The sequence below is a fragment of the Bicyclus anynana genome, chromosome 6 (assembly GCF_947172395.1).
Source record: "Bicyclus anynana chromosome 6, ilBicAnyn1.1, whole genome shotgun sequence".
Taxonomy (NCBI): domain Eukaryota; kingdom Metazoa; phylum Arthropoda; class Insecta; order Lepidoptera; family Nymphalidae; genus Bicyclus; species Bicyclus anynana.
Window position 1 is genome coordinate 2,257,601 of NC_069088.1, and position 27,311 is coordinate 2,284,911.

Genomic DNA, 27,311 nt, shown 5'->3' on the forward strand with positions numbered 1-27,311 from the left:
AGTATAAAGTTAAATAAAGGTCTATTTCCAACACCCAACATTAAAAACGCAACAATACTCGAAAAAAGCGTCTTATTCTAAAAACGCTGTCGTGTAAACATATACTTGCAAACAATGATATTAAATACTGTTAAATGTGTTATTAGGTCATGAAAAATGAGGCGCTCAGAAGAGGAAATTTTCACATCTCAATGTTAGTTGTGGTCAACAACGAAACGAAATAAATAATGGAATTGAAAGACAAAATTGTACATGTGTGCGCTCAGTTTTGTAGCATATTATTCGGATCACTTTTTGCGGTGATTTTGTAGGGTCTATAAAATAATCTTTGATGAAATTATCATTGCTTGGAAATGCATTTGTTGTATTTGAACGCTTTTTTACCGTCCGTTAAAAAAGCTCTCGTGCGAATGAGGGCTCACGCTCCGACAATGGTTCATACAAGCCGACTATTCTCGACTGCTGACCGGAAGACTTTATCAAATGTACCTCGCGTTCACCTCGTTAGGGAAGATGGAGCTGACAGTGCTCTTGAAGACTTGAATCCCCTTTCAGAGACTTCAATGGGCGACATGATGTTTGAAATGAGAAAATTATGCAGCTTTTGTAATGTTTGACTTGTCATTCCACTCATGTAGTATTATGCTGCGATATTTTTATAAGTCAACTATAGCAGACGTCTCGCTGTTTTATCCGTTTTATTATATGTTAATCCGTGAAGATGTAACGTCAAATTTAATAAGGTCAAAGTTTTTAAAAATTCTTTTTTTTTTTTAATAAAAGAATATTTGCAATATATTTTAATATGACTAATATTCCTATTTCCCTCCAACTAGTCGGGAAAGTCTGTGCTAGGAGTGGGTACGACATTGACCGAAGCACTATCCCCGGGTGCTATGGGCTTTACTTTATCCCCGTATTCCTACGGGAACGGGAACTATATAAGTGAAACCGCGTGGCGTCGCTGCTAGTAAAGAATAATAATAATTGATGTGCTGCCAACAACGTTTCCCAGATCTGACAGAAAATTCGCTAAAGGAGGAGGAATTTTAATTATCTTCTAATTAATCGATTTTAATTTTAATTGTCACGTATTAAAAAAGCGACATTTTAGGAAAATCTTTTAATTTTTCTATTTTAATCTTACCTCAACGTGGTGACTATATTTGCTAAAACAAAGCGTCCAACTTTACTCATTCAGAAGTTCATTAAACTCGACAACATTAAATTCCCAGCTGTCTTCTATATATTATTTAGATGAATCCGAGTTAAGTAAACATACCTGACTGCGAGTTACTTTTACGTTGTTTCAGAACACCAGACATAATAACAGCAAAGTATATACTTATGATATCAGAGGACAACACTACAGAAGTTAGTTTGTTCATATTATATTATTCCTACGAGTAAATCCTTATTTTATAGGATTACTAGCTGACGCCGCACGGTTTCACCCGCGTGGTTTCCGTTCCCGTAAGAAAGTGGGCAAGACATATAGCCAATAGCCTTCCTCGATAAATGGGCTATCTAACACTGAAAGAATTTTTCAAATCGGACCAGTAGTTCTTGAGATTAGCGTTCAATCAAACAAACTATAGACTAGCAGACGCTTTGAAACATGCCCTTGGTTGTAGTCTTGGGTTGGACAATGCAATACTTAGCCTTTCTTTCTTAAAACATTTTGCAGTAATAATTCACAGTCTTGATTTGGAAAGTTGGTAGTGCCAGGGCCATTTATATCCACAGACACAGTGCGTCACAGACAAGTAACGTAACAGACACCCAGAAATACCGTCTATTCACACTGCCTAGCAGATAGCTAGAGACACTTACAGTCCTTTTCACGAAAGAAGTCTCCCAAGCGCGGCGCTAATGTCTTAATGGTCTTATTGTCATTTGTGTAAGGCGCTGTCATTTTAGTTCAGGTTTCATGAAAAGGACTCTTCTGACACAGACAAAATATTCTTCCCGCGAATACTGGCCGGGTGCGGCCCGTGTCTGTCAACGTCTGCGCGGCCGCGTTACGGTATGATTACAGATTGTCAGACTGTAGATATACGTCATCAACCCATATTCGGCTCACTGCTGAGCTCGAGTCTCCTCTCAGAATGAGAGGGGTAAGGCCATTAGTCCACCACGCTGGCCCAATGCGGATTGGCAGACTTCACACTCGCAGTGAATTAAGATAATTCTCTGGTATGCAGGTTTCCTCACGATGTTTTCCTTCACCGATTGAGACACGCGATATTTAATTTCTTAAAATGCACACAACTGAAAAGTTGGAGGTGCATGCCCCGTACCGAATTCGAACCCACACCCTACATAATCGGAGGCAGAGGTCATATCCACTGGGTTAGCACGGCTTCTGTAGATATAATTCGTTAATAAACACTGTATAGAAGAATATTATTTTGTCTTCCACGGCACGTGTCTGGCACGCTAAATGTCTTTAGATATAAACGGACCTTTACCCGTGTTTCAGAGTGACGTTAAGCACAGTATCTCAAACATTATATACTATTTGATATTTTATAGTTATAGAGTTAAAAGTAAATGTTTTTTAACACATTGCTTAAAGCCAATGCATAGCTTTAAGCAATGTGTTAAAAAACATTTACTTAGTCGAGGTTACTACAACATTGATTTCCTTAAAGATAAAAGCGCTTGGAGGCCATTGGATCAGCTTCCACCTTCAAACAAAAAGTAAAACTATGAGAAATTGTAAAATTGTCATCAATTGTAAATTATAATACTGTATGATTTTTTAAAAAGAGCAACTGTTGAGTTTCTTGCCGGTTTTTTCTCAGCAGAATCTGCCTTCCAAACCGGTGGTAGAATCTTTACAAATAGTCAACTAACGTGTCAAAAGTGCTTGTAAACTGAACCTACTTGAAATAAATGATTTTTATATTTTTTTTAAATCACTCTAAACTCACCAACCCACATTGGAACAGCGTGGTGGATTGAACCTCGAAATAAGGAGGGTCGCTTGATTTGTAGTGCGCCATTCAAAATACAAACGACGTCTATTGTACAAAGATATCGCAACAAAGAATATAAAAGCAATTTTCATACACGCCCCACTTAAATCTGTCAAAGAGGATCCCAAAAGCCTTCGCAACTGTACTAACGAGGTAAGCGTCACATTTGGATAAATCTTCCGGTCAGCAGTTGAGTGTAGTCAGATTGTGTGTGGTTTGTATGAGCCATTGTCAGAACGTGATTGTGTCTCGAGTGTCAAGTGCTCGCTGGAATATAACGGGAATTTCTTATTCTTCAGCAAGAATTGTCCACTATTCCCGAATAATACGAGTATGTTGTATGGAACATCCTTTACAAATCGTATTTTATTTTCTCGGAATGTCCATTTATTTGTCGGTGTTTGACGTCAGTGGAAATAATTGAGAATGTCACTGTAAAAGCCTGCATTACCCGGACAAACCACTTTTTTATTTTTTACTAGTTACTAGGTAAGTGAGGATGCAACCTAAGATGTGGGCTAACTTGTTAGGAGTAGGACGAAAATCCACACTTCTTACGGTTTCTACACGACATCGTACCGAAACGCTTGGCGGTACGTATTTGAAGGTAGGGGGTAACTAGCCACCCTCCAGCCAGACCTGGATCAATTCAACCCAAGACCTCCGTCTTGTAAATCTAACACGCGGGTGAAAGCGCGCGTAAGCGCTTCTAGTAAAATTATAAGAGACTAGTTGACGCCGCGCGGTTTTACGCGCGTGGTTCCCGTTCTTGTAAGAATACGGGGATAATATATATCCTATAGCCTTCCTCGGTAAATGGGCTATCTAACACTGAAAAAAAATTTCAAATCGGACCAGTAGTTTCTGAGACTAGCGCGTCCAATCAAACAAACAAACAAACTCTTCAGCTTTAAAATATTAGTATAGATACAAGTGGCACATTAAAAGTACTAAGTAAGTGCCATCTCAGCTATGGTTAATTTTATTCGAGTAGTTGTTGTATCAAAAGTCAAAATTCATTTATTTCAATTAGGCTTAGTTTACAAGCACTTTTGAAAGGTCAAGATTATGTCATAATTTAATTTAATCTAATGGTGGTAATAATAGTCGAAAACTTAAAACTAAAGTTACGAGGGTTCCAAACGCTTATATATCGTTTAGGATTAGCAAATTCAGTGTCAGCAAAATATCGATGATATTTATTTCCAAGTAATTAATATAAAGTTATCTACAAATTATTGTAATTGATTTCTAAGCGGTCTACAAGTTGCCTAAACCGTATCGTCGTACCAAACCGAACTAGGTAAAACAAACAGTATTTGACGTTAATTTAGTTGTGTTGTTTATAATTACCGAATTCAGTAGGTAATATATTTAGTGCTGAGTAAGTAATACTCAGCAAAATATCGATAGTAATAATTATTATTATAACATGATACAACAACCTAATGCTTGCCTCGGGGCAGACCTTGTTTATTATAAACACGAGGACGCTCAACTTAAACATGTCGATACACGTTTTGGCATGCCAGTATATAACGTTTTCTATTTGCACCTAATAGGCATTATTTAATATTTAACTAGTAGTTCAAAATTCATTTATTTCAAGTAGGCTCAGTTTACAAGCACTTTTAATACGTCAGTTGACCATTTGTAAAGATTCGGATGGTAGGTTCTGCTGAGAAACTGGGAAGAAACTCAACAGTTGCTCTTTTAAAGAAAATCATACAATATTATATTTTACAATTGATGACAAAATCACAATTTCTTATAATTTTACGTCCTGTGTGAAGGTCCAACGGCCTCCAAGCATCTTTATCATAAAGGAACTCATCAATAGATAGTAGTAGGTAGTAGGTAATATTGTACATGTTAACTGCCTTATTGGTTCCGTGGTTAATTATATCAGCTTGGAAATATGACGTCCAGGATTTGTAAGCTGTCTCAAAACCAATTAGAAGTAGGTATTCATTTTTCCTTGAAACCTGCTACCTTCCCAATTCACCACGTTCCAAACTCCATAATATTTGGTTACACTTACCTATAGCACAGAACACATACTATTAGGTCAACAAGAACTTAGGAAACTTTTCAGCCTAAATAATGAAGATTTCAGCCTAAAGAAAGCCTTAGTTTACCAGCTATACCGATAGCTATTTTATTTTTATTTTTTACAAGTTAGCCCTTTACTACAATCTCATCTGATGGTAAGTGATGATACAATCTAAGATGGAATCTGACTAACTTGTTAGGAGGATGAAATGACATGACATGACTTTGTATCGGAACGCTAAATCGTTTGGCGGTACGTCTTTGCCGTTAGGGTGCTAGCCACGGTCAAAGTCCACCAGCCAAACCTGGACCAATTAAGATTAATTGAAATAAATAAATCTAAGTCAAAGTCTAATATAAAGTCAAATTCCAAGTTTTGACTTTGACTTTATATCATACCAGACTTGATTGTAGAGATATGCAAACGGCATAGATTATGAAATAGCATCAAAACGATGGAAATTGTAAAATGCTTTCACTTTTTTCATGTTTATTTAAAAATTCATCGTCATCCATTTGTTGATTCTATTTTATATTTTCGAATGATGGACGAAATTTTATTTCTGAATCGAGATTTAATATTTTATCGTGACTTTGACGAATCGTCATCGTCAGTTCAATCACGTCAGTTGACAAACGCGACTAAAATACACTTTTATTTTATCAAATCTACTTTTGCTTTATCAATGTCAGCTGATGAAAATTTAAGTGGGACTCCGATTTTTAGGATGAGCTTTTTAAGCAGCGCTCAGGATGAATTTAAATCAGCTCTCAACAACATCGACTCTCGGGTATTACATAAATAGTAATGGCGACGAAAGTCTTACTGTGGATTAGATGTTCCGCAGCAAAGGAGACAACTACGAGTACCTATTTCTGACTGTAAAGTAAATATTTTAGTTGGTAACCTAATATTTTGTATAAAAAAAATTAAATGAATATTATTTTAACAAGGCCACCACACAATATAATCCGCTGCCTTCCTCTTCTCACTCTCTCACTAACTTGAATTTTCACAAGTTTTCAAATAAACTTATGTAAATCTGTTCCATTAGAATAGAATCCGATCGAAGTCGGATCCGTTTTATTGGCACAACATATGTAATTCTAAGTATTAGTATAAAATAGTTTAAAGTTTCAAGTATTTTAGTTTTAAGTCTTCAATGTGTTGATCAAACAAATAAAGTATTTTCTATTTTCATTTCTATTTCTAGAATGAAAATATCATGTCAAATCAATTTCGTACCACATTATTGCATCGGACACATTTTTAGCCTAAAAAAAATTTTAGTTCCAAGCAATTTAATTGACTTTTAGATAACTGAAATTTCAAAACACAAATTGATTATTTTAGCAAAATGAAATATTGCTCAATTTATTCCATGATTCTGATGAATATTAATGTATTTTAAATATCAGGAAAAGTTTTGTCGTGTTCATGAAGTCGCAAATGAAGTCCATTATTCAATTTTTGTATAATAATGATTAAATTAATTTATTGAAATCCATGGTAGTACCTTAGATCCAACGTTTTTAGCCTATGGATCATAGGACCCAGGTTCGGAATTTATTTAAAACATTAAATTAAATATTTCTTTCTTCGGGTTGAAAGTTTGCTAACGATACCTCAAATAGGTAGGTAAATAGGCCTGTCCTCAATAAAGTCTTTGCAGAGTCTAATTATAATCACCGTAATCACGCCATCTGGATAAGAATAACAACGTGATGCACATGTGCTGCAAATCACACTCCATCTATATAAGTACTAATATTATAAACAGAAAATATTTGATTATTTACTGAATTGAATAGACTCTGAAACAACTGGACCGATTTGTAAAATTCTTATCCAATGGAGAGCTACGTTTTATTTTATTTATTTAATACTCTTTATTTGTACACGTTATCAGGGAGTGATATAATATAACGTGACGGGCTGTAGCGACAGTGGTTGACATCGTTTAGTGGTAGAGAAAACGCCTCGAGCAGGTCCCAGGACTTGTGACCTTGGGTGTAGGTTTGGAGGATCCTTTCAGATTGAACTAACACTCACCTCCCCTGCCCGATGTGTTTTCTATGTCCACCTTCATAAAATGAGGTTTGTCTGGATGTCCGCAGGCTCTCACTATATACTTCAATCGTGTGATATTCTCAATCATGTTCACTGTCGTCAAACACCGGCCAATAAATAGACATCCCGAGAACGACTGGCTATATTTTATCCCTGTATCTCTAAAGGTGGTGTAGACTTGAGCATTCACTTGTAACAGAACATCGAGCTACGCCGTTTTTATATTTGTCCAACTGAACAACAAGCCGAGCCAAGCATAGAGCCAAATATTGCTACGAACATCTTGATATAATTCTAGCGAACTCTCTATCCGTTGCTTCCATTCATAGCAAAACTGATCGCTAAAATGTTCTCGTATTTTTCTGTGATGTAACATTCGCACGAATGCTCATTATAAGTTACTAGCGGACGCCCGCGACTTCGTCCGCGTAAATTTCGATGTCAACTTTACTACTACCCCTACCCTACCCAACCCCTACATATACCCTACCCCTACCCTACCCTACCCCTACCCCCACCCTACCCCTACTCCTACCCTACCCCAAACCTACCCTTACCTTACCTACACCCTACCCCCATCCTACCCCTACCCTCCCCGTACCCTATCCCTTTCCTACCCCTATCTCACGCCTATCCTACCCCTACCCTACCACTTCCCTATCCTACCCGTACCTCTACCCTACCACTACCCTAAACCCGGCCATAAACCTACCCTTCCCCTACACTACCCCTACGCTTCCCTACCCGTACCCTACCCTACCCTGTAATTTCTCTATCTTACTCCTACCCTTAGTAAAATCGGTCCAGTCCTTCGAGAGTAGTGGTATGAACAAGAGAAATAGAAACTTCTATGCTAATAATATAAAGAGGTAAAGTTTGTGTGGTTGTAGGAGGTAATCTCTGGATCTACTGGACCGATTTGGAAAATTGTTTTACCAATAGAAAGCTACGTTATTTGCGAGTGTCATAGGCTATGTTTGATCCCCATATTCACACGGGAACGGGAACTACGTAAATGAAAGCGCCGGGCGTCATATAGCGGAATTTCTGCGTCTTTTAGAAATTTTGTATTATCTCCGAAACTATTTAAGTAATTAACATACTGTAAAGGGCAAATCTTATCTCCATAATATCCTTGTGATTATTAAATAATTTATTTTAATAAGGACTAAAGTTTAGTTGTATAAATAATGACGTGAACCTAAGTATATAAAATTAATAATTTTTTAAACACAAAAGGTACTATATCTGCTAACATATAGAAGATAGATATATGGTGTCGCGGACTTTTTTGTAGAACTTTTAAAGGGTCATAAAGCCTCCATACATTAATTTCAATTTTACACAATAGTTAAGGCAGCGCATGCGAATAAGTCTGTTTAAGAGAATTTTCAGTCCGACCTGTATGACAAAAACTGTGATAACTCGGCTAATATATATAATATCTATATAAAATATAGCCTATAGCACTCTCCGATAATGTAGCATTCTACTGGTGAAAGAATTTTTAAAATCGGACCAGTAGTTCCGAAGATTACCCCATTTAAAAAATGTGACAAACTTACAAACTTACAAACTTTACCTCTTTATAATATTAGTATAGATTGCTCAAGTCTATCAGCACCATATGAGAACCGGAACTGCGCGGGTAAAACCGCGAGGTCTGCAGTCACTTATAAAACCATTGTTATTTTACTGACCTCAACATCGGATTGGCCTATTTATTGACGCATCCATTAATGTGCTGTCAGTCAAGTGGAATTGTTTTTGTTTACTAAAGTAAAAAGAACATAATAAATCAATGTTGTTTACAATATAAACTCGCCGACCAACCAACCTGACGTCTATTTCGTAATGCCTTTGAAGGTTAATGGGCAGTACATAGATTATGGGTAAAACATAGATAGATTAGGAGACCTTTTATTATTATTAATCTGAAGCTTAGTGGATCATATCCGTGCCTTCGATTCCGAGGGCGCAGGTTCGAATCCGGTCCAAAGCATGCACGTCCAACTTTTTAGGAAGGAAGGAAAAAATATCGTGAGAAAACCTGCATACCAGATATTTTTGTTATTTCTCTTCCAATGTGAAGTCTGCCCATCGGCATTGGGCCAGCGTGGTAGATTTAGCCCAATCCTCGTTCTGAGAGGAGACTCGTGCTCGACAGTGAGTCGAATAAGGGTTGTTAAAGATGATTATGATGAACCTGAAGATCCATTGCATCCTCGTGACATGACATAACAATCGTCGCCGAAATTTTTATCTTCATGAACTTCTTTCTCGTGTGATAACTTACTATTGCTGTAATGTAATTTAAGCCAATTATAATTAGAACTGGACTATCACGGCATAATGCGAATGCCTTGATAGCCCAGTGGATATGACCTCTGCCTCCGACTCCGGAGGGTGTGGGTTTGAATCCGGTCCGGGCACCTCCAACTTTTCAATTGTTTGCATTTTAAGAAATTAAATATCACGTGTATCAAACGGTGAAGGAAAAACATCGTGAGGAAACCTGCATACCAGAGAATTTTCTTAATTCTCTGCGTGTGCCAAGTCTGCCAATCCGCATTGGGCCAGTATGGTAGACTATTGGCCTAACCCCTCTAATTCTGAGAGGAGACTCGAGCTCAGCAGTGAGCCGAATATAAATTGATAATAATGATGATGTTAATTATAATATCCCGACTCTCTTATATCTGAAAATTGATAATGAGATCGCGAAGGTCAAAGTAAGAAATTTCCTCTTCTTCTCCATTAATCTTTGGCTTAGGAAATCACCGTCCTATTAAAACACAAAAGTTTATTTATCGCTGTTATTATTACCAGTCAGTTACTTGTAATTATTTAGATTGCTCGCTCGCTTAAATACAAACATTTTGGACCAAAAACGCTAGAGGGCAACAGAGTACAATGAAATATTCTTGTTATTGTTATAAAGATAACCAAAGTTTCGCGGGTCAAAGTATTCATCAACATTGTAACAAAGTTCGGAATAAACAGTGTAGAATTAACAAAGTGAATAAGTTATGACCTAACAAATGAACTAATTAAATATTGCTATGCGGTTAGATTATTATGCCGTAGAAGTTTACTAACAGAATTTCTTTATAAACTGTTTAATGACCTTAACCTTACTAGAACTACTGCAAGTTCTACTTGGAATTTTGGATATCTAATTTAATTTTATTGTATCAGGTATCCAAAACTCTAGTAGGCTCTTGCCAAACTTTTCTAGGCAGGTAGAACAATGTAAACCGAGCAGAGGAGTGTTATGATAAGAAGGAATTTCTTAACCCTTACTCGTTGTTTTAAATCCCGTGTAGGTACTAGGCCAAAGTTGCGCGCTACAATATATCTCGTGACGAGAAAAATACAGTCGACCAATAGCGGCCGAAGCGGAAATACTACTATCTCTTTCGTTGCGATGATGTCAAAAGAGACAGCAATATTTTCGATCCGCCGCTATTGGTCGACAATATGTAATTTTATCGTTACAAGGTATGTCACATCTATCTATTTCTCTGTCCGCTACATGATGGTCCCAACAAGCGCATGGTGAATTCATGGAATACTCAGATATTTGTCTCTTTGTTACAGGACTATACGCTGTGAAGATAGTGAAAGTGGATGTGCCGGAGACGATACAATACGGAGTGCAGGACGCGGTGGTGTTAGACTGTGATTACACGTATGGGAACGATACCTCAGGGTTAATGGTGAAGTGGTTCTTTAAGACCAAAACGCGGCTGGTGTACCAGTGGATAGCGACGAAGAAGCCGCAGGACATGGGGATATTGAGGGGTCGCGTAGACCTGACGTACAGAGCGAGCAATGATTCGTTAAAAATGCATAGGGCACTGCGTATAGTGAAACCGAATACGGACATTTCGGGCGACTACACTTGTGTTGTGTCCACGTTTATGGAAGAGGATTCTAGGACGAAACAAATGATTGTTTTCGGTGAGTGGCTTTTTTACGTAAATCCATACAAGTGACAGAAGGGCTGGCTCATTTTTTGCGCAAAGGAGCCTGGCTGTCCAGCGCGGAAATGCAGCCAGTATTCTTGCCACCATTCCACGTGGGCAAGATTTGTATAGTTATTAGGATAAGTTAGCATAAGTTCCATATTGTATTATTTTTCATACAAGTTATAAATGAGAAAGTTTATCTCTCTGTCTATCGGTTTGTCCGCCTGTCTGTCTTTTTGTTCCTTTTCTAAAAATCACTGAAGCGATTTAGATGGGCAGGTATATAGATAAATTGGAACTAGGAGCATAACAAAAGCTACTTTTTATCACTGAAAAAATAACGATTTCCGTGGGATTTGTAAATAAAAATAGCATGGTCTAGTATAATATACTAGTGGATGCCGCGCGGTTTCTTCCGTGTGCTTCCCGTTCCCGTAGGAATACAGAGATAAAATATAGCCTATAGCCTTCCTCGATAAATGGGCAATCTAACACTTAATGAATTTTTCAAATCGGACCAGTAGTTCCTGAGATTAGCGGGTTCAATCAAACAAAAAAACAAACTCTTTAGCTTTATAATATTAGTATAGATTATAGTAGGAGGCAGAAAACATATAATATCTATTTCAAATATAAGTAGTAAATTCACTCAGGTCGCGTTAGCCAGAGACCGCTATTGGTCGATATTTGTCAATTTCTCTTCACGAGATAATATGTCGTTGGACGCATGTAAGGCCTATTGAGAGTGTAAAATTTCAAAGTCTGCGAGTATGTAGATACATACACGTAAACAATAGTCGTATCCACACCACGCAGAGCCAAAGTTCAATTATTTTTATTGCTTGGCAATATTTTATGCTTTAGTGTTACGAATAACTGATATGGGTGTCGTAAATGTGAATCGCTCTACGTTTTGTTCGATGCTGTTGCGATACCGCTTTTGTTACAGCACTTAGATATATATTGAAACTGTACCGAAGTATAAATTTATCTTTGCAAAATAGCTGCTTAAGGCTAATTGTAACCACAAAATTCAAAATTCATTTATTTCAATTAGGTTTAGTTTACAAGCACTTTTGAAAAGTCAAGATTATGTCATAATTTAATTTAATCTAATGGTGGTAATAATAGTCGAAAATTATATAATGATTTATTTATTTTGCTATCATCCGCGAAAAGTCGACGAACCCATTCGACAACGTCACCCAGGTCCGACAAAATACTCACTACGTGCCACGTTGTAGAGTCAACATCTCCTGAGGATGCTCCGGTTTCGGGGTGAAACGTACGTAGAGAGTATTTTGTCGGACCTGGGTGACGTTGTCGAATGGGTTCGTCGACTTTTCGCGGATGATAGCAAAATAAATAAATCATTATATAATCATGATGAACTTCCGCAAAGTAACGCCTGCTTCTATCCAATAGTCGAAAACTTAAAATTAAAGTTACGAGGGTTCCAAGCGCGCCTTGGTCTGAGAAGAGCCCACAACAAACTCAGCCAAGGTTTATTTTTTTTGTTTACCACCATTTTACAAACTTATTTAAAACTAAGCACACAGTCGTATAATACAGTTTAACACCAACCTTTTGTTATCATTTATATACTCATTAACATTATAATAAGACTTTCCTAAAAGCTTGCGTTTAATACCATCGTAAACATTTACTTACTTTTAACTTTTCAATTGTACATTATCTTTATTAACCTACTAGCTGACTAGGTTCTCGTTCCCGCAGGAATACGGGGAAATTATATAACCTATATAGCCTTCCTCGATAAATGGGCTATCTAACACTGAAAGAATATTTCAAATCGGACCAGTAGTTCCTGAGATTATCGCGTTCAACCAAACAAACAGCTTTATAATATTACTTTGTATAGATATTTGTCTCACTGTTGAGCACGAGTCTCCTCTCAGAATGAGTGGGATTAGGCTGATAGTAGCTGGTAGTCATCACGCTGACCCAATGCGGATTGGCAGACTTCACACACGTAAATAATTAAGAAAACTCCCAAGTATGCAGGCAGGTTTCCTTCCGTTTGTGACATGTGATATTTAATTTCTTAAAAAAGCATCTTACCCAAAAGTTAGAGGTGTATGCCCTGGATTAGATTCGAACCTACACCTTCCAAATCAAAGGCATATGTCATATCCAATGGACTATAACGTACTATGCTGTGATTGTTCACAGGTAGATAAATTAGCTCTACTTAGCGTGGTGACAGATGTGCTTCCCCGTCTTATCTAAGTATTATCACCTTATTATCTAAGTATACTTATATTATAAAGCTGAAGAGTTTGTTTGTTTGCTTGAACGTGCTAATATTAAAAACTACTGGTCCGATTTGAAAAATTCTTTCAATGTTAGATAGTCCATTCATCGTGGAAGGCTATATGTGTGTATAATCCCCGTATTCCTACGAAAACGGGAACCGAGCGGGTGGAATCGCGCGACGTAAGCTAGCTATTTATATTAGTAACTTTTCATATAATATCTTCAAAATACAACTAAATTAACCTGAATAATCTGCAGATTTTAAACAGGTTAATCTGCAATCTGACTATTTTATGCATATTAGCGGAAATAGATAGGATCAGTCATTTACGCTAAAATTATTAGTTCCAATATTTAATGAAGGTTTCAATTTAGTATCAAACTTAATTATTAAATTTTGACAACCCGACAAACAATGGAAATTGGATTTTCAATATCATTTTACTAATATTAAGGCCATTTAATTAGTGCCTACTTACCTACTACATTTTAACTGGGAATTTGATTGGAATTACGTTTGTGCGTAATTAATACTTTTGGCTGGTGGTTTCCTTAACATATAGGGTACTTTTTTATCCCGGAATAATTCATGGTTCCCGCGGGATTTGTGAAAAACTAAATTCCACGCGGATGAAGTCGTGGGCGTCCGCTAGTATTTTACAATCTAACTATCTGACGCCGCGCGGTTTCACCCGCGTGGTTCTCGTTCCCGTAGCAGTATGGGGATAATATATAGCCTATAGCCTTCTTCGATAAATTAACTATCTAATACTGATAGAATTTTTCAAATTCGACCAGTAGTTCCTGAGATTAGCGCGTTCAATCAAACAAACAAACTCTTCAGCTTTATAATATTAGTATAGATAATAAATTTGCAAAACCAAAAACCACATTTAATTTTAAGTCTTCACTTTTGTTGGCAGACTGCACATTTTTTGCCAGAACTCTACAAACAGGAGGATGTGAGAAAAAGTGGCTAAAAATGAACCTTAAAAAATTCATAAGAAAGCAAACTATCGTGAAGGCCGAAGTTCAAACGATAACCCGTTTTGTTCCGTTCGGAAGCCTTACTGCTTCGGGCGCAAAAAGATGCGGAACGGATAACAGATGCTGGCATAAATACAAGTTGTTTACTTGCCCAAGATATAAGCTTACGCGTTTTAGTTAGCTATATTTGAAGAGTATTTATTAATTAAGGAAATAAAAATTACAGAACTGTTTGATATTGATTAGTAATTATATAATATACTAGCTGACGCCTCGCGGTTTTACCCGCGTGGTTCCCGTTCCCGTATGAATACGAGGATAATATATAGCCTATAGCCTTCCTCGATAAATGGGCTATCTAATACTGAAAGAATTTTTCAAATCGGACCAGTAGTTCCTGAGATTAGTGCGTTCAATCAAACAAACAAACTCTTCAGCTTTATAATATTAGTATAGACTAGCTGACCCGGTCAAACTTCGCTTTGACTTACGTGCACTTTTTCCCTATCTCTACCCTACATTGCCCTACTGCTATTCCTACCGTCCCCCTTACCCTACCCCTACCCTACACTACCCCTGAATTCATTTATTACAAAAATTGGGATAAATGAAGAACTGATCGACCGATTTTGTGCAAACTTCACACAAACCATCTACTAAATAGTCCGAACAAAACAAAAAATTGGTAAAAAAATTTGGTTTGGATATGTTAGCCCATCCTTGAGTTATAAAATTACAACGAAAAGTGACATTGATTTTTATTGTTTCACTCAGTGATGATGCAATGCAAGATATATGCATACGAATGTCTCTGTATTTTTGCTCTGTTTAACTGAAAGATAGCAAATAAGCATATAACCTAGAAGGCCACTCGTGAATAGAAAAAGATATAATATATTGTGGCAGTGGTATACGTACTTTTGTATATTGTATGTGTAATAATATTGCAAACTTCAAGTATGCTATGAACAAAGGGCATTGTGGTGGTTTATGGTTTATAGCGCAGTAAACGAAAAATATACCAGCTTGGCAATAGCTACGCAGTTAGGCATGTTGTAATGTAACGGCAGACTCGATGTTTGGGGAATTCTATGCCTATTTTTCTATCTATGCAATTACACGGCGAGTAATTGAACTAAGCTTGATATTTAGACCACCTTTATTTTTCTTTCCATCAACAACTATCAGGTGATAGCATCCTTGACTACAATCTCACCTGATAGTAAATGATTGTGCAATCTAAGATGGAAACTGGCTTTTTAGGAAGATGAAAATCCACAAACCTTTCGTTTTCCACACCACATCGTACCGGAACGCTAAATCGCTTGGCGGGTCTTTGCCTGTAGGGTAGTAACTAGTCACCGCCAAAGCCTCCCACCAGCCTATTTGTTACAGAAAGTTAAACTCGCTCTAAGTATATTACTTGGACCGTAAGGCGTTTGTAGATGACGGTCGTAGTGGATACGTGTCATGTGGGGAGTAGGTAAACGTTTTACGAGCAGCTAGCCGGCGAAATATGAAATTCGCGTTACGTATACTTACTGTCTACATGTGTGAGAGATGTTATTAGTATGAGTGATCTTGAGTTTCTTGATGATTTTTATCACACGTAAGGTAGATATATGCCTTTTTTTTCTTTTTTATTCTTTAAAAGTTAGCCCTTCAGTGGACGTCCATCAGCTGATATGACGATGACGAGTACAGGGACAATGCTATATAGACATAGAGGGAAATTAGAGCTCAGATCTTCCACAATACTCCAACACGGGTTCACGGTATAGTGGTGACAATGTCTGTAATGACCACTATCTTGATAATAATAACAAATTGAATTGGCGCTGTATTTAAATTTATGATATAAAATCAGCTAGCTATCTTAGTACCCGTAATACAAGCTACGCTGTATGCTTACTTTGGGGCTAGATAGTGATGAGTGTATTGTTTAAGTAAGTATTTCTCTCTCTCTTCTTTTTAAACCAAAACACAAAAGCTTTCTGAACAGGAGCTCAGTCGCAAAGAATACTTCCTCTCTCTCCTTCTTGGACGACTTAACTTCGTAACACCACCAACTTCCTATCTTTTGACGGCCTCCGTGGCGCAATGGTATGCGCGGTAGATTTACAAAACGGAGGTTCTGGGTTCGATCCCCGGCTGGGCAGATTCAGATTTTCTTAATTTGTCCAGGTCTGGCTGTTGGGAGGCTTCGGCCGTACCGCCAAGCGATTTAGCGTTCCGGTACGATGTCGTGTAGAAACCGAAAGGGGTGTGGATTTTCATCCTCCTCCTGGCAAGAGTAAGGCAAGTTAGCCCGCTTCCATCTTAGACTGCATCATCAATTACCATCAGGTGAGATTGTAGTCAAGGGCTAACTTGTGAAGAATAAAAAAAAAAAATCTTAAAACGTCAAACAATACACACATTCTTATACAAACGTAATCAGGTATATTACGTAGGTGTTATTACAGTCATAAAGTTATCGGTAATCTATAAAATACGACTACGTAGATGGGAATATTGTGTACGCTCGACTCCCACCTTGCAGAAAGTTAGCGACAGTTTGCAGATTTATGTCGGTATTTTTACGGGAAAGGTAATATTGCCCGCGGCAGATAGCAACAAATCAAGAACACATTGTGGAGAAAAATATCGTTATCTTCATCATGGGTGTTTATCGGGGAAGATATATGTCACTGACAAATTGTATTTTCCAATTATGAAAATTGTTATTTGTTATTTATTTTGGTCTGCTGTTGTTTAACTTTTTATTTTTGACGTGACAACGTCTTATAATTCAATGGAGCTGCAAACTCAAAAAAAGATGACGTCATGCGTCGTTCCCTCGCTCTAGGGTTGCCAATTTTTTTTACTAGAAATAAAGTATGTTCTGGTCTATGAAGATTATTAAACAGTATTTTAGAAAAACGAACATTTTCTTTTGACGTTGTCACGTTCAACTATGTCGGTAAACCGACTTTACAGACAACCGATTTTTGTAATTTCGTTTGAAATTCAAGAGTACGTAATTGCCATATATTTTAAAAATTACCAAAAAATTCTTGTATTGATATAACTGCCATGGTCCGGAATCCGTGGAACAAATTTCTAAGTAATTACTATCAAGTTAATTTTCCGTGAGTAGCTTCATCTTGATTAGACAGTTAACTTTTTTATTGACGAAAATTCTTGATTCTGGTAGCTAACAGGTAATGAAAATTTCTGAGCGTCGGAATGTACCACGCAATTTGTAGGACATTGTGGCTGTTAAGTTGTATAACTACTAATTAAGCAACAGGTAAAAGAACATGGTTAGTGACAACTTTTAGCAAACTCCCCCAACTTGTATCAATAATGAGATTATTATAAGTTGTTATTTTTATAAAAATAAATAAACAAACACTCCTAAACTTAAAACACTTACTCCATTAGTCCGTACCTCAATAAAGTTTCAAACTTATATTACACTTGAGAATTAAATTCTCCAACGGGAACGTAAAAGTAAACATAGCAAGAAACAAGACCAGATGTTCACAAGCAAGAGCAAGCAAAGAAATTGCAATTTTATAAAACAAAACCGTTGTACCACTGCACACGACCACGGAATGTTAACAGCTCGTTACTTACAACTTCAAGCTGTTATTTACTGGGCCAGCTGTTACAAGCAGGCTATAATGATTTTCATTTATTTTTTTTCATAACAGCCACAGAATAAAGATGATCCAGAATAAGTCTTTACAACGTGGTGAAGCCGAAAAAAAAACAAACGTAACGCGTCTCCTTGACATCCGCATACACAAACTTTTATCATAATTTGTATTTCAAAATTTAACACTAATAACAATTATGTAAATTAATATAGTAATCAATAATTACCAATTAATTGATTATGAAACACGGCTAAAACTCACGTGATATTACGTCGGAGTATGCCCGACTAGTTTCGAACCCATACGGGGCCCTTAGTCATGAGCTGGTTCTTGCATCGCGGCACGATCCAAACTGCGAAGCGGCTGCGCGACGCGCTGCTGCACGCATTGCGCGCGCGGAGAGGGGTTGAGTGGTGGGGAGTGAAGGTTCCGTTACACTCTCCGACGGTTCATTAATGTCATCTTCATTAGACTCGTCTTCTTGTAAGCAAACCGAACTAATGCTATCTTGTTCCAAGTTTGTTGTATGTGACAATGAAAGAAATAGCGGTTTCCACGCTGTGGGCAGTAGTTCCAAACAAACAAACTCTTCCGCTTTATAATATTATTATAGATGAGGGGTAGGGTAGGAGTAGGGTAGGGGTAGGGTAAGCTAGGTGTAGGGTGAGAGTAGAGGTAGGGAAGAAGTGTACATAAGTCAAAGCGAATCTTGACTGGGTCCGCTAGTAATAAATTAAAAAAATAATTACATTTAATACAATAACTATTAGTAAAATAAGTTTGTTTTGTTCCAAAGTATAAGTACGTTAAATAATTATAATCGTTTTAACATCAAACCGGCGAAGTGAAACGGCAGAAGGAAACAGGATAAGAGTAAGTTATTTGGGAACATTACATCTAATGAGGAAATTTGGGAAAATGTGACTTCTAAATGCCCACCGTAACTTATGTTAATGATGTCGTTTAGACCTCGTATTTTGTGGTGAAGTGACGAAATATTGTTTAGAATGTCTTTGTTAGACTATTCGTCTATGGTACAATATTGAATGATTGATTTATCTACCTACACGTATTCAACGGTGTTATTAGATAAGTCATAGTTGAGCCATGAAGTGTGTCCAGGATTTTATGATACTTTTTATATTGAAGAAGAAGAAGAAATACTTTATTGCACACAAAAATACAATTATAAATTAAAACAATAAAAAGATAAATTAAACTTAACATGCAAAGGATAAATTGAATTGTTTTCTTTTTAAATATTGTAACTACAGTATGTTTCCGTAATAGTAACGCTATTTCGTTTATTTTAATACTTGCTATTAAATTGTAATAAAACATAATTTGTAATAAATCCTATATTACAGTAGTAGGTACCTAAAAACTGTTAGGTAAAATATTTTCATAAAAAGGTAATTTTCATATAATAATACATAAGGCCAGCCACACACGGTCAATTATAAATTAAAATAATATCCAAAAGTTTACTTGAGTTTTAGTCTTGCCTTACCCTGTGGTTCAAGCGTCGTATATAACAATAGTGCTCAATAGTCAGGAATCCGTAGAACATTTTGTACAACTCATTACTATCAAGTTATTTTTTCGTGAGTAGCCTCCTCTCGATGAGACGATCAACTTTTATATTTACGAAAACTCTCAATTCTGGTAGCTAACTGAGTTACCAGGAAATAAAAATTTTTTGTGCGTCGAAACGAGATAATGTACCACGCTGGTAACTCAATAAGCTACCAGAATCAAGAATATTCGAAAATAAAAAGTTGATTGTCTCATCGAGATGAAGTTACTCACGAATAATTAACTTGATAGTAATCAGAGGGCCTAGTGGCAGTTTGATACTGTTACTGTCACGTAACGTAAACGCGATTTTCTAAGAAATTGAAACAACGCCATCTAGTGGCACTAATGCACAACTGTTTCAATTCCATAATAAATTTGCGTTTACGTCAACGTGATAGTAACGTGATAGTTCTGATATCATCTGCTGTATAAATGCGAGCTGCAGACTTGATGGGTTACTTGACCGTGTGTGACGTAACCACAACATGGCGTATAACGGCGTGTCGTGTTTCAGTGCCGGAGACCAACTTCCGTCTGATCCAGAACAAGACGGACGATGACACCGTCAACGTCATCTGCGCGGCAGACGGCGCCTTCCCCGCGCCCAACCTCACGCTCGCCACGCCTAACAGGTGAGCTCAACCTTTTTATTTTTTTTCAAGTGATAACTTCATATAGGAAGGTAAGCCGCTTCGCAAGTAACGTGTCTCCTTCCCTTTCGAGAAACACACGTTCCTTTTTTTTTCAGAATATTCGACATTTTTTTTATGACAAGTTGCTTGATTGCGATCTCTCCCGATGATAATCGACATTCCAGTCCAGCTGGCCTATTTCCTATTTTGGTTTTTATTATCAACCCATCAAAATAAAAAACAAATTAATTATTAATGGTCTAAGTGTATATCATATAGGTAGTATGTAGATGACACTTCGTTGTCCACTTCAATAAATTGATAATAAAGACCAATATAGTGAATTAGACCACTGGTTAAGCAAGAGTTTTTTAAACGGACGTTAAAAAAGCGTTCAAAAATGCATTCCCAAGTATTTGTGCACACGTTTTTGAAACACGACGCTTTTTTTCGTGCAGTGTTGCATTTTCAATTTTCGGCGTTGTAAATAGATCTTCATTTAACGCTGTTTTAACGTACGAAAAAAATCTCTCGTGCGAATGAGGGTTAAGATGGCAAATAGGTACTTGGATGAGATACAACTTTATTCTACCTTCTTCCATGTATGGATGACACCGTCAGAGGTAGGAACCTCTGACGGTGCCTACGCGGCATGGTACCGGAACGCTAGACGTCATATAGTAGTAGGGTGGTAACTAGCGACAGCCGAAACCTACCACCACACCAGACCTGAACCAATTTATTTAAAATATTAATATTAAATCTTAAGTTGACCCTGATGGGATACGAACCCAGGACCTCTTTGTCGAGATCCACAACACTGCCATATTAATATGCCAAAATATTCCCATTCCCCACCAACTAATCAGAAAATAGTGTGTTAGGAGTGGGTACGACAATAGTCCACCAGGCCAGGGATCGAACCACGACCCCTCGATTACAAGTCCGGCCCCTTTACCATTGAGCTTTGAGGCTTAAATAATCAATACAAATAAATAAAATTTAAGTGTTTGTCTGTGATTTCAAAATATCAGTGTTTTGTCAAATGCTTAGAGTTATTTACAGAATCAACCTTTTTTAATTTTTTGTCTGCCTATCTGTTTATTCGGGCTAGTATTTGGAATAGCTAAACGGATTTTTAAAGTTAAAATTATGACAAGATATTAAAGAAAAGAAAAAAATCTCAGAAAAGTATGCCTGTCAAATAATATTGAAATTATTCTTAAAATTCGTTGCTATTTAATAATTATTATTTTTGGAATTTGACTTTAATGAGATTATTATGAGTAAAATTCGTTATTAACATAATTATTATTACTTTGCGATTAACAGTAAAATAATCCCCCATTAATTAACCATAACTTTAAAATTAAACTCGTTTAATGAATAAAATGTGTACACGCCAAAGTTAATTTCGATAAAACCGACCGCATAATGCACTATAATTCGAATTAAACTGCATTAACAGACAGTATTTAGTCGTAAATTGACGATTAAAGCAAAATCTCCAAATAGCGAGCAAAATTGATAATACAGTGTTGAAACAAAAAGCCTTTGGACAGTCAAAATTGAGTGGATAACTTTGCTAAAGTATGACCTATTTAATTTGCGTTATACTATTTTACAATAGGCTAGTTGACACTTTTTTTTAAATGCTCTTAAATTGGTCTTTATCAATTTATTTAATAAACAAAATAACATAATTTTTTGAAACTTGAAAAATTTAAATTTTTAAATATTTTTTTGACAATACAGGCCAAAACGCCTGTCGGCCATGATATATTTGTTTTTCGGCTTCGGCCGTGGCTAGTTACCACCATACCGTACAAGACGTACTGCCACGCGATTTAGCGTTCCGGTACGATGTCGTGTAGAAACCAAAATGATTTCTAAGATTACCATCGTCACTTACCATCGGGAGATTATAGTCAAGGGCGAACTTGTAAAAATAAAAAAATATGTTCTAGTTATTATTATTATTATTTATTATTTATTATTATTTAACAAACAACACATTGAAATTAAGCCTAACCATAGTGCAACACAAACCACAGTTAGTTTTACTGTGCACTGGTTATTATTGCATACAATAAATACAATATTTAGGAACAAACAGAACATTATTAACAAACAGAAAAGGATAAATACCAAATGTAAATAGGATCCTAATTTAAAGAATTTCTTTTTATGTAAGTAAAACTAAAAAGAGGATATTGAAGAAGATATTTGTCGTACTAATTTCATTCATTATCTGAAAGCTAAGAGGAATAAAGTCTTCAAACAAATCGTTATTCAGCTCTTAAATTCATGGAATGGTTGATATCCATATTACTTCGACCTCCCTTCCCCCTTTTATTAGTCCGATACAAGGAAATGTCTGGGGGTGGAACTGGCAAAGCCACGTGTCAATCTAAGATAGTTAATGCTAGATGTATGAACTTCATAGATAGTAGCTGCATTGCGGCATTGTATTGGTTGAATGCTCAAAAATTTCAAATTGTATTGCGTATTTTTCGCCATTTTTATTTTGTTATTACCAGTGTATTTTAGCGCGTTCCGTTTGATTCTATTTCCTTTATTTACAGCCATATGATTGGGGTAATAAAGAAAACAATGCACTTCCAATAACTTCAAAACGAGGGTAGTTATGAAGTAAAATATTTCTTAAGATAATCGTCGTGAAATCCCAATCAATTTGTCAATACACCGGTTGGATTGATATTGGATATCATAACCTTAATGCACGCTATTGACAATCAATTATTCTCACGTTTCTGCAGCACCCACGACTATAACTGATCGTGTATTGGTCGCTGCGTGCATGACAGCTCGACTTATGAAACGTCTTCATTGCCGGTTGCGCTGCAGATACGTGAGAATAATTGACCGTCAATGGCTGACTTTAAACAAAAAAGGGCATTAAATCTAAACTAGTCTATCCTACATTTAATGCCGTTATTAAAGTTTTTAATATTGAAATAAAGATTTGTAAGTTTAATGACGAAATTAAATGATGAAATATTTCTGTTTATCTTTCATTTTTATTATACTCGGAGCTAATATAGTTCTACTAATTATATTTTAAAATACCATAATTGTAAGCAGACTGTATAATTTTATTCATGTTATTATTCAATATTACAGTAATTGTGTAAAAAGTATAGAGCGACTCGCTTCGATGTAATAATTTTTCCCTGTAAAATTGTATTAATAAAACGAATTATTTTTTCTTCATTTTATATGTTATTGCGAACAGCGTAAAACATAAATGTAATTGTAGCGTAATTTAAAAATACATGTTTCCTTTTTTATATTTTCTATTCGCAATAAAAATTCAAAGTTCTTTTCCGCTTCTCACAAAACATCGTGTAATTTTCCAATTCGGCATCAATGTAATAAATTATACCGAACATATTTTGCATGGTGTGATTCGCAATAAAAATTTGAATGAACTATAAATTTTTGAAGAACTTGGCAACATTCGGAAGGCAGAGATTAAATCCGGTCGCTTTCACCACCTGGTGCTACCTGCCAACTTTCTTGTACCTTTAAAATATGCTTGCTCCGCTCCCCGGGACCCTCTAGCTTTAATAAAATATCTTAAATGCGCCGTTTCGCAAAAGAAAGAAGGGAAATAAAATTCTGTTAAATCGACCCTAACCGCCGTGTTTTTTTGTAAATTAATGATAAGATCTCCTGGAGTGGAACGCGGTGCGGAAAAATGAATTTTTCGAAATGAATTTTGTTTATCGACGACCCACGGGAGAGTGGGTTCTCTGAGCTCTCAAAATCAATGCCCCGCATTAATCGTGGATCTTTTTAGGAATAGCCGAAAAAACAATTTTTAGAATTGTTAGGCTGGAGTGTTTTATAAAAAGACCTCGAGCACGGGCAATCAACTCCGTTCCAAGCACGGCTGCATGGCCGAAAATACTTCGCTCAGGCTTATTGCTCTAAATCGTGAGTGGTTTTATTGCGAAGGCCCTTATCGCTGGAGGATTTCCATAATCGTAGTCAAAATTCATGCCAAATTTCATTGCCTATAAATCCATATACTTATGTCTGTTCAAAGGGATTTTATGACAGTACTGTTTTCCGAGGCGTAAGCCGTGCTCACCACTGGCAACCATATTTCGTTGATTTATTATTCATTCGGCATTACAAAGTTTGTGATTCGTTTGAGTCAGACGCTTAGGGAAAATATTTTCTTTTACTGTTTATTAATCTGAGTACTTTATCGTTTCATCGTTTATCATTGTCAATCTTTTGCCGAATTTTGCCAGTTTTACGCTCTTTTCAGGTTAGCGTCTAGGTTTAGCGAGTTTTACTGAGAACAGTCCCAAATAAGTTTCATAAAGAAAGCTTATATACCATTTTTTGCAAAGTATTACCCTGCTTATAGTCTAGCTCTAGCTTATATTTGAGTAAATGGATGTATGTTTTTTATTTATCTCTTTGATCTAGTTGTTAGTCTGTGATGTGGTTTTACATCATCGTGGTCCAAAACCATAAAATGTTCTACGGTCGGGCTACGAAATAATAAGCTTTTCTTTATTCTAAGATAATTATTGTTATTAAAAATTCTCAGCCCAGAGTTGGGAAGTTCGTAGTGATACATCCCCATGCCTCGGAGAGCACGTAAAGCAGTCGGTATCATTAACATCTGACAGTAGTTTTCAAATAAAATTATCACCCTAAGCCCGCCAACCGACATTGTAGCAGCGTGGTGGATCTAAGCTCCATATCCCTTCAACCATAAGGAGGAAAACATGGTCCTGTATTGGGCCGTTAAAAATGTTGATAATAATTAATTTAAGTAAATAAATGTTAAGAAATTAAATTTAACTTGTCTCAAACGGTGAATTTTCTGAATTCTCTGTATGTGTGAAGTCTACCAATCCGCATTAAGTCAGCGCGGTCGATTGGCCTAACCCCTCTCATTCTGAGAGGAGACCCGAGCTCAGCAGTGAGGCAAATATGGGTTGATAACGTTGATACACTAATGCACTACCTGTCGTAACTAAACAAATAATACGCCAAATATGGGTTGATAATAATGATACACTAATACCTGACCTGTAACTAACCAAATTATTACTATCCACACAGATATGAAATTTCAAAATTATGTTTTTTGTATTCTGAGAGTTCTATATTTTCCAGTCTCAATGTTTAATGGTTTTATTCTAAGTACATATAATTAACATCATTGGTTTTTTACAGATGTAACAAACTATATAATACTATAATCTGTCGAACAAGTTTCAAATGACAATACACTAATACACTACCTATCGTAACTAAACAAATAATTATATACATAATTATATTAATAATTATATACACAGATACGAAATTTAAGAATTTGGTTTTTTATATTTTGTGTACTCTGCTTATATATTTCCCAGTCTCAATGTTTAATGATTTCATTCTAAGTACATATAATTTGTGCGCATTATCTTGACACCTGGGTACCAAACAAACAGTACAAACATAATCATCGGGTTGATAACGACGATGTTTTTTCCGCAGGAGGCTCGACGGCGTGTCGCACAAGCTGAAGTTCGTGAACGGCAGGTATTCCGCCGTGGCGTCCGTCACGCTGCTCGACGCGGACTTGCCGTCGCCGGCGGAATTCATTTGCACTTTGTGGATACCGCTGGCAAAGTACACGGTGCGCAAAGAGGCTATTTACTATCCAGGTGAGGTTCTATTGTATGATATGATATTTGATAAAATATAAAAATGAATTGCTGTTCGTTAGTCTCTCTAAAACTCGAGAACGGCTGAGCTGATTTATCTCATCTTGGTCTTGAAATGTTGGTCGAGGTATAGAGAAGGTCTAAAAAGTGAGAAAAACTAGAATAATTGCCGGGAAAACCATAAAACCAACCGTTTTCTATTTCTCATACAAATGTTTAAGAGTCAAGCAGAGGAAGTAGGGGTAGGGAGGGGTAGGGTAGGGTTAGAGTAGGGATAGGGAAGAAGTGCAAATAAGACAAAGCGAAGCTTGACCGGGTCCGCTAGTATTTGATAAAATAAATTGGGTTTTTACAGATCTAAGGACAAAACTTATTAACTAACAAGTTATTAATCTGTCATACAAATTTCATAATGACAATATACTAATGGACTACCTATCGTAACGATATGAAATTTAAAAATTGTAATAGTGATATCTATATAATATTATCAATAATAAAGAGCACACAGAGTACAAAGACCTAATTCTTGTATTCTGTGTACTGTGCTTCTATATTTACTAGTCTCATTATTTAATGATTAATTATAAGTAGATATAACTCGTGCGCATTAACTTGACACCTGGCTACCAAACTCAAGAATACACAAACATCATTCAAGCCAGGTGTCAAGTTAATTATCGCACTGTACATTCAACTTTCTCTTAGTCTCTGTAGTCAATCAATAGTCAATAGATAAGGTCTGGTCTAGTAGTACCTTCGATTCTACTACCCAGCTACTGATCAGACTACTGGTAAAGACGTACTTAGATCTTCTACTTTTAGAAAAACTTTTGGCTTTCGTAGGCGTTTGACATCCAGTTCATTCAAAGTCAAAAGGACTTTGAAAGTACCTAACTATATCGCCAAAAAATCGTTTCAATAAATGATAAGGTATACTAGAAAGCACAACCAGTCAGACGTATGCGCAAAATCAATATTCTTACAAATTTAAAGCGATACCAAGTTACACTGCATCGTCACTCAACATCAAAAGAGATCGCAATCAAGTGTTAACATGTCGACGAATAGCAGAAAAATCTCCCAAAGGAATACCAAAAGTAGACACTCGTTAGAGCATGTATAATAGTTTCACACTGTAGAATCACTCGCTGGTTTTTGTAAGGGAATAAATGAACAAACGGTGTGACGTAGCTCCTGTCACAGTAAAACTCGAATTTTCCGTCACCGACGAAGTTTATTTGCACTTTGCGGACGCCACTCCCAGAGTGCGCAGTGCGGAAAAAGGCTATTTACTATCCAGGTCAGTTATTTTACATCTCATTATAATAAAGTGTATTTAGTTTCGCAAGTTATTATGTCCGCTTTTCCTTCTCGAGACTCAGTGTGCGATGTAACGTTGGGAAATTACTAATT

The 27,311-nt window shown here is 36.5% G+C and overlaps 1 protein-coding gene across 1 annotated transcript in view; it reads left to right on the forward strand.

The window, feature by feature from the left end:
• LOC112048076 (uncharacterized) overlaps positions 1 to 27,311 on the forward strand; it is a 133,911-nt gene that overhangs the window by 82,469 nt on the left and 24,131 nt on the right. Inside the window, exons 2-4 of the mRNA XM_024085445.2 lie at positions 10,705 to 11,067; positions 20,076 to 20,193; positions 25,726 to 25,895. Coding sequence (XP_023941213.1) covers positions 10,705 to 11,067; positions 20,076 to 20,193; positions 25,726 to 25,895 — 651 coding nt within the window. The remainder of the gene's footprint in view (positions 1 to 10,704; positions 11,068 to 20,075; positions 20,194 to 25,725; positions 25,896 to 27,311) is intronic.